At 40.7% G+C, this 13,221-nt stretch overlaps 1 protein-coding gene across 3 annotated transcripts in view; it reads right to left on the bottom strand.

Moving 5' to 3' along the window:
- Positions 1–11,468, bottom strand: part of asap2b (ArfGAP with SH3 domain, ankyrin repeat and PH domain 2b) — a 42,240-nt gene extending 30,772 nt beyond the window's left edge. For 2 of the 3 annotated variants that reach the window (XM_048984823.1, XM_048984822.1), the window contains exons 1-2: positions 10,906–11,467; positions 4,001–4,073 (exon numbers count right to left, since the gene is read on the bottom strand). In XM_048984823.1, the coding sequence (XP_048840780.1) occupies positions 4,001–4,073; positions 10,906–11,031 (199 nt within the window). In that variant the 5' untranslated portion in view covers positions 11,032–11,467. Of the gene's footprint in view, positions 1–4,000; positions 4,074–10,905 lie in introns of all 3 variants that reach the window. The other variant, XM_048984824.1, reaches the window with a different exon arrangement.
- Positions 11,469–13,221: the final 1,753 nt, after the last annotated feature.

Consider the following 13,221-nt stretch of genomic DNA (forward strand, 5'->3'; position numbering starts at 1 on the left):
GGTCAGCTGACCGACTGCAGTGGTGACCTGAGCATCTCCAGCAGCATAGGACTGAAGAAGGAGACCACAGGCAGGTTTCTGTGCAACGTCATTACAGACATGCACACGCAGCTAGGGTGCAGAGAGCAGCACTCTTAGACACATACAACATAGATGAAAGGGAGTTGTGCAGTAAACTCAACAAGTCACGGAAAAGATGGTTGAAAAATGTTTCATATTCCAACAGGATCACATTAATTATGCATATAATTATGCATGTATATGCCTCTAAGAATTTGTTTACACACTGTAAACATATCTCTATGAGGTAGTTGTGTATTTCAGGCCATATTATTGCTGTCCACTTGGACTTATCAAAAATCCATCAGTGGTCAGGAATATCGCAGGAGTTTGGCAATTTCTCACCATTACTGAGAAATAATTTATTGAGGTAACTGGTGCAGTGCGATCCACTTTGTCTTCCAGCATAATCCATGCCAGTTATTTCCTCACTGTTACAGACATAGCTATAGATGTCATGTCTCATACAGTATGTCTACAGTACATCTGCTCCTGATATATTTAAGCCAGGAGAGGATAGACCGGCTTAACCAATAAAACCATTCACAAGACATATCAGCAAACATATCATGTTTTTCCGATTTGACTAGGTCCTTTTAGTTAAACATTTACGTGAATAGCAAGCAGTTTCACAGAGACCTGTGTGACTATACTGATAGTTACCTATTGTCAGCTAACATTTTACATAATGTTATATTAATATGTAAATGAAAGACAAACAGATCCAGCTCGTAAATGGAATGTTATTATTGAATTGAATTTACAAACAATGCAAAATGTACATTAATTACCACAGCTGACTGCATTCTTGAGACGGGCTACCAAAGCAGTGTTGTCCCCTGGACGTGAGTGTACCCAGTAATGTTCGTAAAAAAAAAACCTGTGTATTCACAGCATGAGCCCTGTCTTAGCAGCACTGGGAATAACATCAGATCATTGCTCTTTGTGCATTTAAATAAACAGCCTTCCCAGAAAGCTCTAAATAATTCTTAACTATTGTTTCTCACTAGGATTCACCAAGCACAATGCCTGTCGAGCCGTGCATTAACTGTCTCCGCGGAATGCGTTTAAAAATATGTCATGTACATCTTAAGGCTGATTTATCCAAGCTACCAGGGAATGTTACCAGGGCCCTGTTTCAGAAAGCAAGATTTCTTGCTTAGCCCGATAACTTGTCGGATTCAAGGTAGTCTGGGCTAAATGTAATTAAACGAGTCCATTTAAACTAGAGTAACTTCAATCCGACAAGTTACCTGGAAATACCACTTTCTCAAACTTTGCAGAGAATGTTTGCACTGTAATGCTAATCAAATGTTATTCCATGTTTTACCTTTTTGCAAAGGTTCTTTCTGTTAATGTCAGCATAACATTATTACCTATACATTCCTTTAATACAAGTATTGCTGAAAATTGTTATAATAAAGTATTAGTGTACAAAATGTGCTGATTGTGTTTAGTGTAAATACACCATCAAGCCTCAAACCCATGACCCTTGAGGTATAAAGCGACAGAATTATCTGCTGCTCTGCCATGCCCTTCATTTGCTTTTTCAATTATTCTTAGTTGCAGTACCAGCTGTAGCAGTGGGATTACGTTCTAGGAACATCAGGAAAACTGAACGATTACATACCTTAATAGCAACACTCGCTAAACATTCTAAGAATTTAAAACTTTTTGTGGGGATACTTCTGTGCAGAATCGATGCTGTCGGTATTAGACTGCATTAACTGTCCTGTGCTGCGGTAACACTTTACTTAAGGCCATGTTTTAATGATTTATAAACACATTCACAATGCATTATAATACATTCATAAAACATTATAAACACGCCTATCGATATTTATATCTTGATATTGCAGTACAAAGCATCCTTAATGCTTATGCTGACCAACATAAAACATTAAAAGGTATCAATAGATGTCAGCTTCATAAAGCATTCATAGTGCATAATACATATGGCTATATTTATAACCTTCAGATGCATCATTATTTGTTATGGAAGTGGTCATAAATCACTAAAACCATGGTCTTAAGTAAAGTGTTACCCATTTGGCTTACATGACCCAAGCCACAGTTATTAATTATCCATTGCTGAGCCTACAAGCCAGTGGTTAGTTTGAAACTGCCCATTGCCAAGCCCAAAAACCAGAGTTCAGGTACAAACATGTAATCCAAATTTGTAGTTAATGTAGTTGAAGCCGTGCAATAAAATGTTTTAAACAGGAGGCTGCAGAGACAAAGAAATGTACATATATGCAGTCACTATTTATTAATATAGCTTTATTTTGTCTTGGTATTCAACTGTTATGGGTAAAACTGAATTAAAACCGGACTTGCTTATCCCGTTTAAGCAGGTTAAACAGGACTGTAAAGTATGACTGGACTATGTGGGTATTTCTCATGAAATCATGTTGAAATTAAATCATTAACCACAGGTCCTGGTCCTCAGCCAGACACACTGCTGTTGTCTAACTGATAAGAAACCACACTTTTTCATTTGTGTATTATACCTGAAATATAAGTGACCTTAGTTAGAAGTAAAGATTACTTCTTTGATTTTGAGATCGCGCTTTGATTTACTGTGATTTGCCTGGTTGGCACTAGGTGTGCAATTACAGAAACAATCAGCATTCTTATGACCAATCAAAATCAAGATCATCAGTGCCATAATTTGCTGTATCTAATTCAGTGTTCTGGGACAATTTGAAAGAAGGTAATGAATTTTAATGTAGATTTTATTTTCATTTTATTTATTTATCCAAGGGCTTGCAGAGCAACTTCATTGCTAGGCCCTTGACCACATCCCTTAACCCCAACTACAGCAGGTCAGACCCTGTATGTAACTTTAGACAAATTAACATTATATATTTTGCAGATGAAGTGAAGAAAGCAGAGTCAGCTAATCTCCGGAACAGTTGGGGTTAAGGGTCTTGCTCAAGGGCCTAAAAGTGTTACTCTGCTGACCATGAGATTTGAACTGGCAACCTTCTCATCGCAGCTCACAATCCCAACGTACAGAGCTAAATACGGCTCCATTTACGTCTTTATTTGTGCTGACCAAGTGCTCAACTGTTCATCCGTTGGGTGCGAGAAAGAGGTACAGAAATTTAATTATGTGAACCTCGACCTTCATTGCCGACAGTCGCCCAGCACACCAGTGAAGGAGCAGTGTCACCAGGAAGAACGCCTGCGGTCAGCATACAGAAAACAATGTGGGCTAATTGAGGCACCGAAGGGGGAATGATCCCATAGCAAACTGGAAAGAAAAATCCATTTTACTTGTCTGTAGAGCCAGATATTTTACAGGTGTGGTTCCGGCTGAACACCACCCTGAGACTGGGCAGCTCACCAAGAAGGTGGACAAAGGAACGGGAGAATCGTACTTTTCATACACATGTAGTGCACACATAGATACTGTGTTTTAAATACCACAACGCCAAATAAGGGTGTTATACACAAAAAAGCAGACACACACACACACACACACACACACACACACACACACACACACACACACACACACACACACACACACACACACACACACACACACACACACACACACACACACACACACACACACACACACACACACACACACACACACACACACACACACACACAAAGAGCTGTAAGCCAAGGCAATCCACAGTCCTGTTGGGACATGTACAGAGTAGAATGCAAGAAATGTAGCGGCCAGGCCATTCCTGACTGGCAGTCGCCCAATCATACACCACCCTCTGTGCACGCCCCCTTCTCCTTTAGGGATCATTTTACATCACTGACTAAGGCTGGGGTTTTTTCAATTAATACTGAAAGGGCGTAGAAACGGAATGGCATGTACAACCGCAGCATAGTGAACCCTGGCACCCGGGATCACAGGAACACACGCTGACAGGCCAAGGAGCAGCAGCAGCTGTTGGTCAGGGAAGCCGCTCACCCATGCCAGAGTTGCAGACGGCCTTCACGGACTTCTTCATCCTCTGCAGCACACTGCGGTCTCCGTCCAGAGCCTGGGGGATGAAGGCCTGCCGTCAGTTGTCTTTCTTACCAACTCAAGAATCTTTTAACACCTGGCTGGGGAAGGAGGACTAAGCACTCATAGCATTTAGATCTGCTCAGTGTTTCAAATGCTTTTAACTTTATCGTCCTTATTTACTCTGGTATGTGTATGATCCTACAAAAGAAGTAGTGGTCTAGTAAAATTCTTGCAGTGATCTAGTAAAAAATATCTGTGCATTTACCAGCACCTCTATAAACACCAATTATCTAGTACAGGGGTAGCCAATCTTATCCGCAAAGGGCCGGTGTGTATGCAGGTTTTTGGGATAACCTTTAGGTCAGCTGTTCAAACCCAGGTGTGAGGACTGTTCAGGTTATCAGTCCTCTAATTAGTGACCTAATTAGGAAATTGCAGTGAAAACCCGCGTACACACCGGCCCATTGCAGATAAGATTGGCCACCCCTGACCTAGTATGTTCTCAACCCTAAGTAGAGCTCACAATTCATCAAACACGCACATTAAATGCCACAAGTTACTTGTTTCAAGGGTGATAAACAAGTTGCCCCTGTCCCGTAAGAGGAATTCCACAGAAGCTTGACTAAAAGAGGCAAGATTTGCTTAAGAAAGTCAATGAATCGGCGGAATAACTTTCTCGGGGTGAAAATGAAGCCCCTTTGGGCGAGCCATTTTCATCTTACGTCAACTACAACCCAAACACCAGCTGCCCAATTCTTCTTTCTGTTCGGTGGCTCCAGGTAACCATCACACCAGTCACGCTTTTGTCTGTTATAATGCCGTATAAAAGTAGACATACCCGTACCTGGGTCCATCACACAAAACTAATGGGAGGTAATATAGCCTTGTTGTGGATGTAGTTTGCAGCTTAAGGGTATCATTTTTAAAGCTACAGACAAAACTTCCAGCAACACTTTTTGATAAATGCAATTTCAGGCATTTGGGGCAAAAAAAATGTAATGCCATATTTTTGAGATGTGATACATGACCAATTCAACACTTCTTGAACATTGTAATCGATCTACTCTACTACATTTTTGAGTGATCTATTTTATTTTTTATCTATTTTTTGTACAAAAAAGAGTAACTCAAAATGTCTACAAAAGTCCTTGTCATATCAACGTAAACAGCTTAGGAAGAATGCATTTCAAAATTCCAGTGACTCATCCATAGCCTGGCCCTAATTAATACAGAAATATGCTGCCTTGTCTTAGGGTGTTTGCACATACAGTACTGTGCAAAAGTCTTAGGCAGACCAAAGAAATGTTTAAAGCTGTTTATCTGGGTAGCAAGTGTACTTTGGCTTAGAACAAAAAACACAATTTAACTTTAGAACATGTGCAAATTAAGAGTAACACAATAAAAACTAGTAATAATTTCTTCTGTTTTCTAAAAAGTTACTGATATCTAGTTGGATGGCTAGATGAACACCGCTTCAGTTCCCAAACTTCTCATCAGGGGCACCTCAGCCGTTCCATGATTTTGTTAAATTTCACCAACAGCTCAATTAGATAATTAAATATATTGGTTTAAAAAGTCAGTGAGAGATTGACTAGCTGTATGAGGTGAGCTAGTGGCCAAGTCAAAAAATACATGGCTGCACTGGACGGTCGCTGCAAATACTAGGATGATTTTAGCAGAGGTTCTGAAATGGCTAAGCTGACACACTTTGACAGGCATAATATCATAGTTTTACACCAACACAAGGATAATCTAAACATCATTTTCTTTGCCTGCCTAAGACTTTTGCACAGTACTGTATAATCAAACTCTTTTCTGAAAAATGTTCTGATACTTGTAATATTGACACTGTATGGTAACCCGTAAGAGCTAAAAACCACAGAGAAAAGTGAAGTGAGCTGGGTGCACTTTCTGTTCATATATCATCAGCAAACAAACCTGCTAAGTAACTTGAATTGAACCGAACTTAAACCACCTCTTTAGATGGTCTGAGTTCAGTTTGCTTATGGGAGGTCTAAATTCATTTGGAACATTCACATATGTCTCGTTTTGCGAGGGGGATGCACCGATTCCACTTAAATTGGCTAAATCAAGCCAAGTGTGAAATCGCCCTAAGAAAAACCTTCCTTCTTTGAGCACAGAACCAGAAAAAGGTGAGGAAAGGCCTAGACTTAACTAAATTAATTTGGTCAAGTAAAGTTTAAGTTGCTCTACAGTTGGTCTTTAGAAGCACGTTTTGTTGCGTCTTGTACTATAGCTGAAGGTAATTAATGGAATTTTGGTTCAAAAACAGCATTACGATTCAAGCAACCCACTAGTTTTACTAGTTAGTAAAAAAGGCAAGTCGTACCATTGCCTATATAGAGACCTTTCCAGAAACACTTTCAAAATGAAATATGTCCTTTGCTATATACAAATGCTAGGTATGTCTCAAAAATCAAAGCTCATGACGAAATGCAAATTAGTTATTCTGCTGTCCAGTTTTGAAAAAGCAGCAGTCAAATTTCTATTTAATTTACTGAATTGCGAAAAACTGGTCAGATGGTCCCTGGAGTAACTAACTGAGGTTATATAATGGCTTGGCACAAGTAGCCAGTGGTGACATCATGCTGCCAATCACAAGCAGCCAGTGGTGACATCATGCTGCCAATCACAGGCATTGACCAGGGCCTCCATCTGATCGTGGGTACTCAATCCTAACCCATAGAGTCACACGTTGCCAAAACAAAGGGATGGACCCTCTTTTAGACAACCCACAATGCAAGATAAGCGCCACAAGTCCGACTCCAAAAGAAAGTTCCGGTAAAAACTGAGCCACTTGTAAGGGTTAGCAAAGTTAGCACTGGCTTGTTTGTCCTCAAGTCATTTCACTCTTGATATTTTTAAAAAGCCCACATTCCTCAAAGACCCCAAGTTGTTTTCATTGAAAATATGTCACAGAGACAAAAAACATGCAACAAACGTCACTGCCTCCCGGCCGCCTGTCGGAAAGGAATAAAGCCATTCTGCGTTTCCTCATAAGGAACTCCTCCATTTCCTGCTTTGAACTGTACACCTTTGTCAGAGATGCCCCCACAAACAGTAACATGGCTGCTTATGAGGTGGAGGTCATCAGGACTCAGAACTTTGGAACACGAGAAACTATTTTTTGCAATCCTCAGGAATCATCGTAAAATGACTATATCGTCTTCCTGCTGAAATAAGATACTGCTGGGCTGCAATACTGCTGGTTGTTCAGGTGTCACACAGAAAACACAGCGGAAAAACAAAAACTCATTATTCCAGGTCTAGTCCTGTCATCCAGTCAAATGACAATTATATAATTATTTTTTTTTCCTGAAGTCAGCTCTCATAAAACAGCAACACTGAATATCTTTGAAAAATTGTTGCTATTGCACAGTGATGGCTAGTTGTAAATACAGACGCTCCCTAGGTTACGGTGGGGTTACGTTCCAATAGACTTAACATAACGCAAAACTGCATTTTTACACTGTATACCTACCCTACCATAGCCTAGCCTACCTGAAACCTGCTTAGAACACTTACACTAGTCCACAGTTGGGCAAAAGCATATTTTATAATACATTGCTGGATATCTCATAGAATTTACTGAATAATGCCCCGAAAGTGAAAAACAGAATGGAATTGGAATGCCCATCGTAAAGTCGAAATATTGTAACAAGGACCATCTTAACCCAGGGAGTGTCTGTACAGGATACAGCTAAAGAAACCTGGACAGCTTGGGGGGGGGGGGGCAAACTACTGTGGTGTCATTTAAAAACTGATTTCATGTGCAAAGGACTTTGAGAAGCTCTTCACAGAAACAGAACATACAGACAAAAAAAAACAGATGAAAGAGGAGCAGGAGATGGGTGGTAGGGTAGGCGTGCTGGGACTGGATCAGGTCAGCTTCAGGCAGTGTGAGCACTCCTTCTGAAGGAAGGCGTGACCTGGAGACCCTGACTTGCACATCTGGGGAGCTTCAACACCCTCAGAGCCACAGCAGTGAGACCAGAGAGCCAGATAACAACAATGACACCCGAGCTGCCATATGTACAAGTATGAGCACATACACAAGACACACATACAAGTAGGTCAAACTTGGGCTCCAGCCGTTTATACAGCAGTCCTGGAGCATTTTTCGAGGTTCTGGGTCCTGCTCAAAGACCCAACACTTTCAGCTACTCTGTTGACCATGGGATTTAAACCAGCAACCTGCTGATCATAGGCACAGAGCCCTTCACCCCCCCTTGTGGCAGTTGTGCAATGTGGCGGGAGGGTGCAGCACAGGTGCAGGTGTGAGCCACTGGATAAACTCATATATAACCTTAAAGTTCACTGGGCTTCCCCGTAAAAATATGGTGAGTACGGGTATTTACTGCTTAAATCACTATCATTACTAAGTCACCCCATGCTATACAAACAGTGCAGCCCAAATAGCTTTGTTTAAACTATGCTTCCTACTGCCTTTACTTATTTTGGTAAGTGAGTTTTAAAATGACTTCACAAAATCAGTGATCCGGTGCTCTGGCTTTACAGGTCCCTGATTGTGGGCCCAAGAATATTCCTTGGGAGAGAGTTCCGGTAGCACCAGTGGCAGTGTTCACCACCATCGTCTACATGGGGCCCCCAAAGGTTTGGGGTCTGCCTGTTAGCCAGAAACAGTCACTACCCTAAATATTAAAATACACACATTCCTTATTTAGGAGATCCTGAAGCAGCATATTGTTGTTTACAAGATATTTAGCTACTATCTTCTCGAATATGCTTGCTAGCTGCTTATTTTGAAAAATCGGGGGGGGGGGGGGGGGGGGGTAGGTGATGTTTTGCATGGGGCCTCATAAACAGTAAAAATGTGGCACGAACGCTTCAGCTGAACAGCGTAAAAGTTACACAGCTCTGTGTGCTGATGATACCTCTGTATGATCAGTGCACCCCAAGAAAGGATGAGAAAAAGAACCCAACAGCCTAAGGAGATCAGACAGAGCAGCCACCATATCGCAACATGCTAATTAATTTAGCTGCTTGAATGATAAAATTAAAGGCAGCAATTAATGACTGAAGCTCTTAAGATACGAACCTGTGACCTATTATTCTGACACACGCTGTTCTACGTTGAAGCCTTACTTACTTATATAAGCGGCAACAACCAAGTCAAAAACAAGCTTTATTTTCATGTCATGAAAAATTCCCGCTGTCCTTAGTTCTGCACTGATACTACCGAGGACTTCCCCAGTTTTCATCCTACCTTGTGAGATTTTACATCTCAAAGCCAAAAAAATAAATCCCTGCGTACCAGAGGTCAGTGTCGACTGTTGCAAGCAAAAAAAAATCTGCTAACACTTTACTTGAGGGGGCACAAATAATGTAGTATTATGCTATCATTTATGTATTAATTAACCACAAACTAAGTCTTAGTTACCTACTGATCTTATGTTCATTGACATCTTTTATCTCACGCAATTACTACTTGTTACTCAATCGGTTAATTCTGTAAGCCTTTCTGAACGACTGAAGGAACAAATAATGAATGACAAGGGAAATACTGATGTCATGTTAGTTAATTACTAATGAATCATGAAGCATCTTTTATGTCTATATTTGTTCACGAATTGCGTTCCTCAAGTGTTACATATTTTTTAATTTATTGTTTGTATATGGTAGACACGAGCAAGTTACCACATACAGTTATTAAAAGATTCTCAACATAGTGACCTACGGGTTTTAGGGAATTTTAGGCAACGCAATTCAGAAATACATAAGAAGCTGCACTCGGTTTAACGTTTTACGTTACATCTCGTTTAAATGATCTTTATCATACGGAAAACTTCAATTACCAAGATAAATTGGGATAGTGAAACACGTGCCTGAAATGACTCTAAAGAAAGCTTCTCGACAAGCCTGACTGAACATGGAGAAACTTGTAATCAGATGATTTATTCATGGTAACCAAAAATGTTTCCAGTCTGTTGCACAATATACATACACAACTTATGTTTGAAGATTGATGCAGGAAGCAAACAAACACAAAAAACACATATAATCGGCATTAAGTAAGAGCGCAGATATATGACTAAATTTAATCGCGTTGTAAACAAATAATAATAATAATAATAATAATAATAATAATAAACAATACAATAATCCCTATTTTAACATATATAATGGACATTGACCTATAAATCTGAGTTTCCTCACGGAACAGCATATGGCAAGATATGCAGCAGAACGACACCTGCGTTATGACTTATCTGACATTATTAAGGTTAGGTTATATATAAACAGTAGACTCATAACCAAACATTTATCAGTAGCAATTTGATGAAAAGGGGAAGTTATTCTTGTGCCACGACAGGTAGGGCCTCAGATCCGGACGCTTACGATTACATACAATTGTGGAAAAACCAGATGCGCCATCAAACAAACCAAACAGGAAGAAAAATGTATAAATGAATAACCCTTAAGCGGCAGATACAAGCAGCGACATCTGAGTACACGTTATGCTGGTCTCCACCTTGCTGTCTCTAGCAGATCCACAGTGCGGACAACCGCAATATAGAAACCAAGTTTTACGCTTTTAACCACTTTACGTACACTTCGCGGTAGTTAGTGGGCGCTGGATTATTGTAATCTGTCATGGAAATTATTGCGGAATATGAGGCAAATAAAGTTGCATATACCATTAAACTGAGCTGAATATTAACAGAAAAATATACTGTTCAGCGTTTTTGACCCTACCGGATAACCTTGAAAGAAAAACCATGCGATATTCATCTAACACATATTTAACTGTGGAGAAGACAACTGCGGGTGTGTAAAAGTGGCAATGTGATCGTGTCATGCTGTTCCAAGTGACTTTGACTCACCTCTTCCAAAGCGGCAACTGTGGTCCTACAATGAGACATGCGAGTGGTGAAATTTGAAGTAGTGGGCGCTTTGTAATCTTCATTGGTCTCAGCTATAAATTCCGAGACTGTAATTTGATCCGGCATTTTGTTAGGAGTCGTTTAACAATATCCCAGTAACGTTAAAATACTGATGGAACTGAAATCCCCTTAACAGCTTTAAGTCCAACGCCAGAATACAAACGTAAAAAATCGCATCTGTTGAAATCAGTCAGAGTAAGCCATAGCCGCAGTTGTGCTATTCCCACCAGGATTTCCGAGTACTTTCAGAACCAGCCGATAAACAAGGAGTCGCCTTCGAGGGTGCCGCCTCGGAAAAGGACCACGCTGCTTTCAACTTTGCAAACTGCGCGCATCAAAGTCTTTTTTAATTACACCTAATTACTTCGGATTAAAAGTGTTTTCCTCACAGGACGGACACAAAAAAGTTCCGAACTATCAAAGCCACCGCGCACTTCAGACCCTGCGCTCGGAAGACGGAACAGGTTTCCAGAGCGGTAACGTGGTAAATAAAGTAAAGGTGCAGGAGGAGGTGACAGGGCGCACTACACGGGAAACAAAAGGGGGCTGTTCCGGACCAATCAGAGCGGGCGGGGGCGTGGTCACAGCGCAGATCCGCGCGGCATCCGGGACCTTTATCCAGGTGGGGCGCGCAGGTAGGTGACTGCGCTCCGGTATGTTACGCAGCTTATCTTTTTAATTTTAGACAAGCTCCTTTCGCAGTTGATATCGTTTGTTTATTTCTTTTTTGTTTTGTAACTTGTTTCGCGCGGTTACAGATTTGTCTGTGTGAGTTGAAAAATTACATTTCGCTAAACCGGCGTATTAAATGACGTAGTTGAAATATGTAAGAAATAATGAATGGCATGACGTGCATAACCAGGGTTACCAGCTCTCACACATCTGTCGTGACACTCACGCAAGAAATCTTAAGGGATATTTTTCTATTATAAACCTAAAAATAGCTATATCAAAAGCGTTGAGGTAGTTTGCAAATTCTCCAGACTATTTACACGGTAATAAAACTGTTACATACATGTCAGTGCGCGTGCAGACTTGTCTCGAATTGAAAATCCACTTCAGCCAGCTGACCAAAGTTGGCAACCCTGATGAGCTGTTTGGCTGGGGCAGTAAACAGGGATGAACTGTAATTAAAAATCGGCCCAGGTCTTTGGGGTCTCCCACGATAACGCAAACAGGATAGCTAGTCCAGCGCTGGCGATTAATACTGGAACCGAGAAACTGTAACTTTGCAGTTGCGACATACTTCTGGCTTACTTAATCAGTTGTGTGATGCCGCCTTGGGCAATCACCCTTCTTTCCTTTGTCGCATCTGCCCATCACTGTAAATTAATTCATAAATTCATGTCGGTTCAATTTCATAAAAAAGGAAAACCAGATGAAAAAACGCATTTCATTTTTCAGCATGTTATCGATTTTTTTTAACCTGTTAATTATCACTTCATAAAGTGCATTTCCTGTTATTTCACATGCGGAAGTATTTTGGTAATTTAGCCCGAATTTCTGTCCCACGTTCTGCATAGTTCAACGCTCATATCAATAGCTATTCTTACTGTTTTCTCAAACATGCACAGTTCTTGCAATTCGACTGCCAGTCGACATTGCTTGAGATTTAAATATGTGATCTGGACCGTTTACTTGACATTGCTGGAGTGGTTTATTCGTCATTAGTTAGGATGCTGGCCCAGAGTCACCAATACATTATTTACAGGAAGTGTTATATTTTTATAAAGAACACAGCTAATTATGATACATCAGATAAACATTGGTTCAACATTCGAAGGTGTATCTTGATTGCTGCAACTGCAACTGAGAAATGTTTATCATGCACACACGCATAGCTGGTTTTAGCAAATCAGTAGCTGTCATTCCAGGTTTTTCTGGTATGAAGAGTTAAAAAAAAGGCAATGGTCATATGCTCTTACTGGTCAGTAACTGTTAACTGTCACTAGCTGATATCTGAAACCAGCCACCTGCTATAGGGCTGTAACAGCACACATATGTGTTGCGTGCTGCTTGGTTACATCATTTTTGGTTCAATATGCTCAATGAAATTAATGAATACATTTCTTGTCACAGGCAAAATATAAATTCACAAATTGATGTTCAGCACAGCTGTTACTTGGCTACAGCTAGTGCCGTACAGCCCAAACACCACCCCCCCCCCCCCCCCCCCCCCCACGTTACTTAAAGCAGTTGTTTGGAACGTTTTGGTTTCCCAATGGGGCGGGTTCAAGTCTCCGCCTGGGTCACGTG

Source organism: Brienomyrus brachyistius, chromosome 19, assembly GCF_023856365.1.
Source record: "Brienomyrus brachyistius isolate T26 chromosome 19, BBRACH_0.4, whole genome shotgun sequence".
NCBI lineage: Eukaryota > Metazoa > Chordata > Actinopteri > Osteoglossiformes > Mormyridae > Brienomyrus > Brienomyrus brachyistius.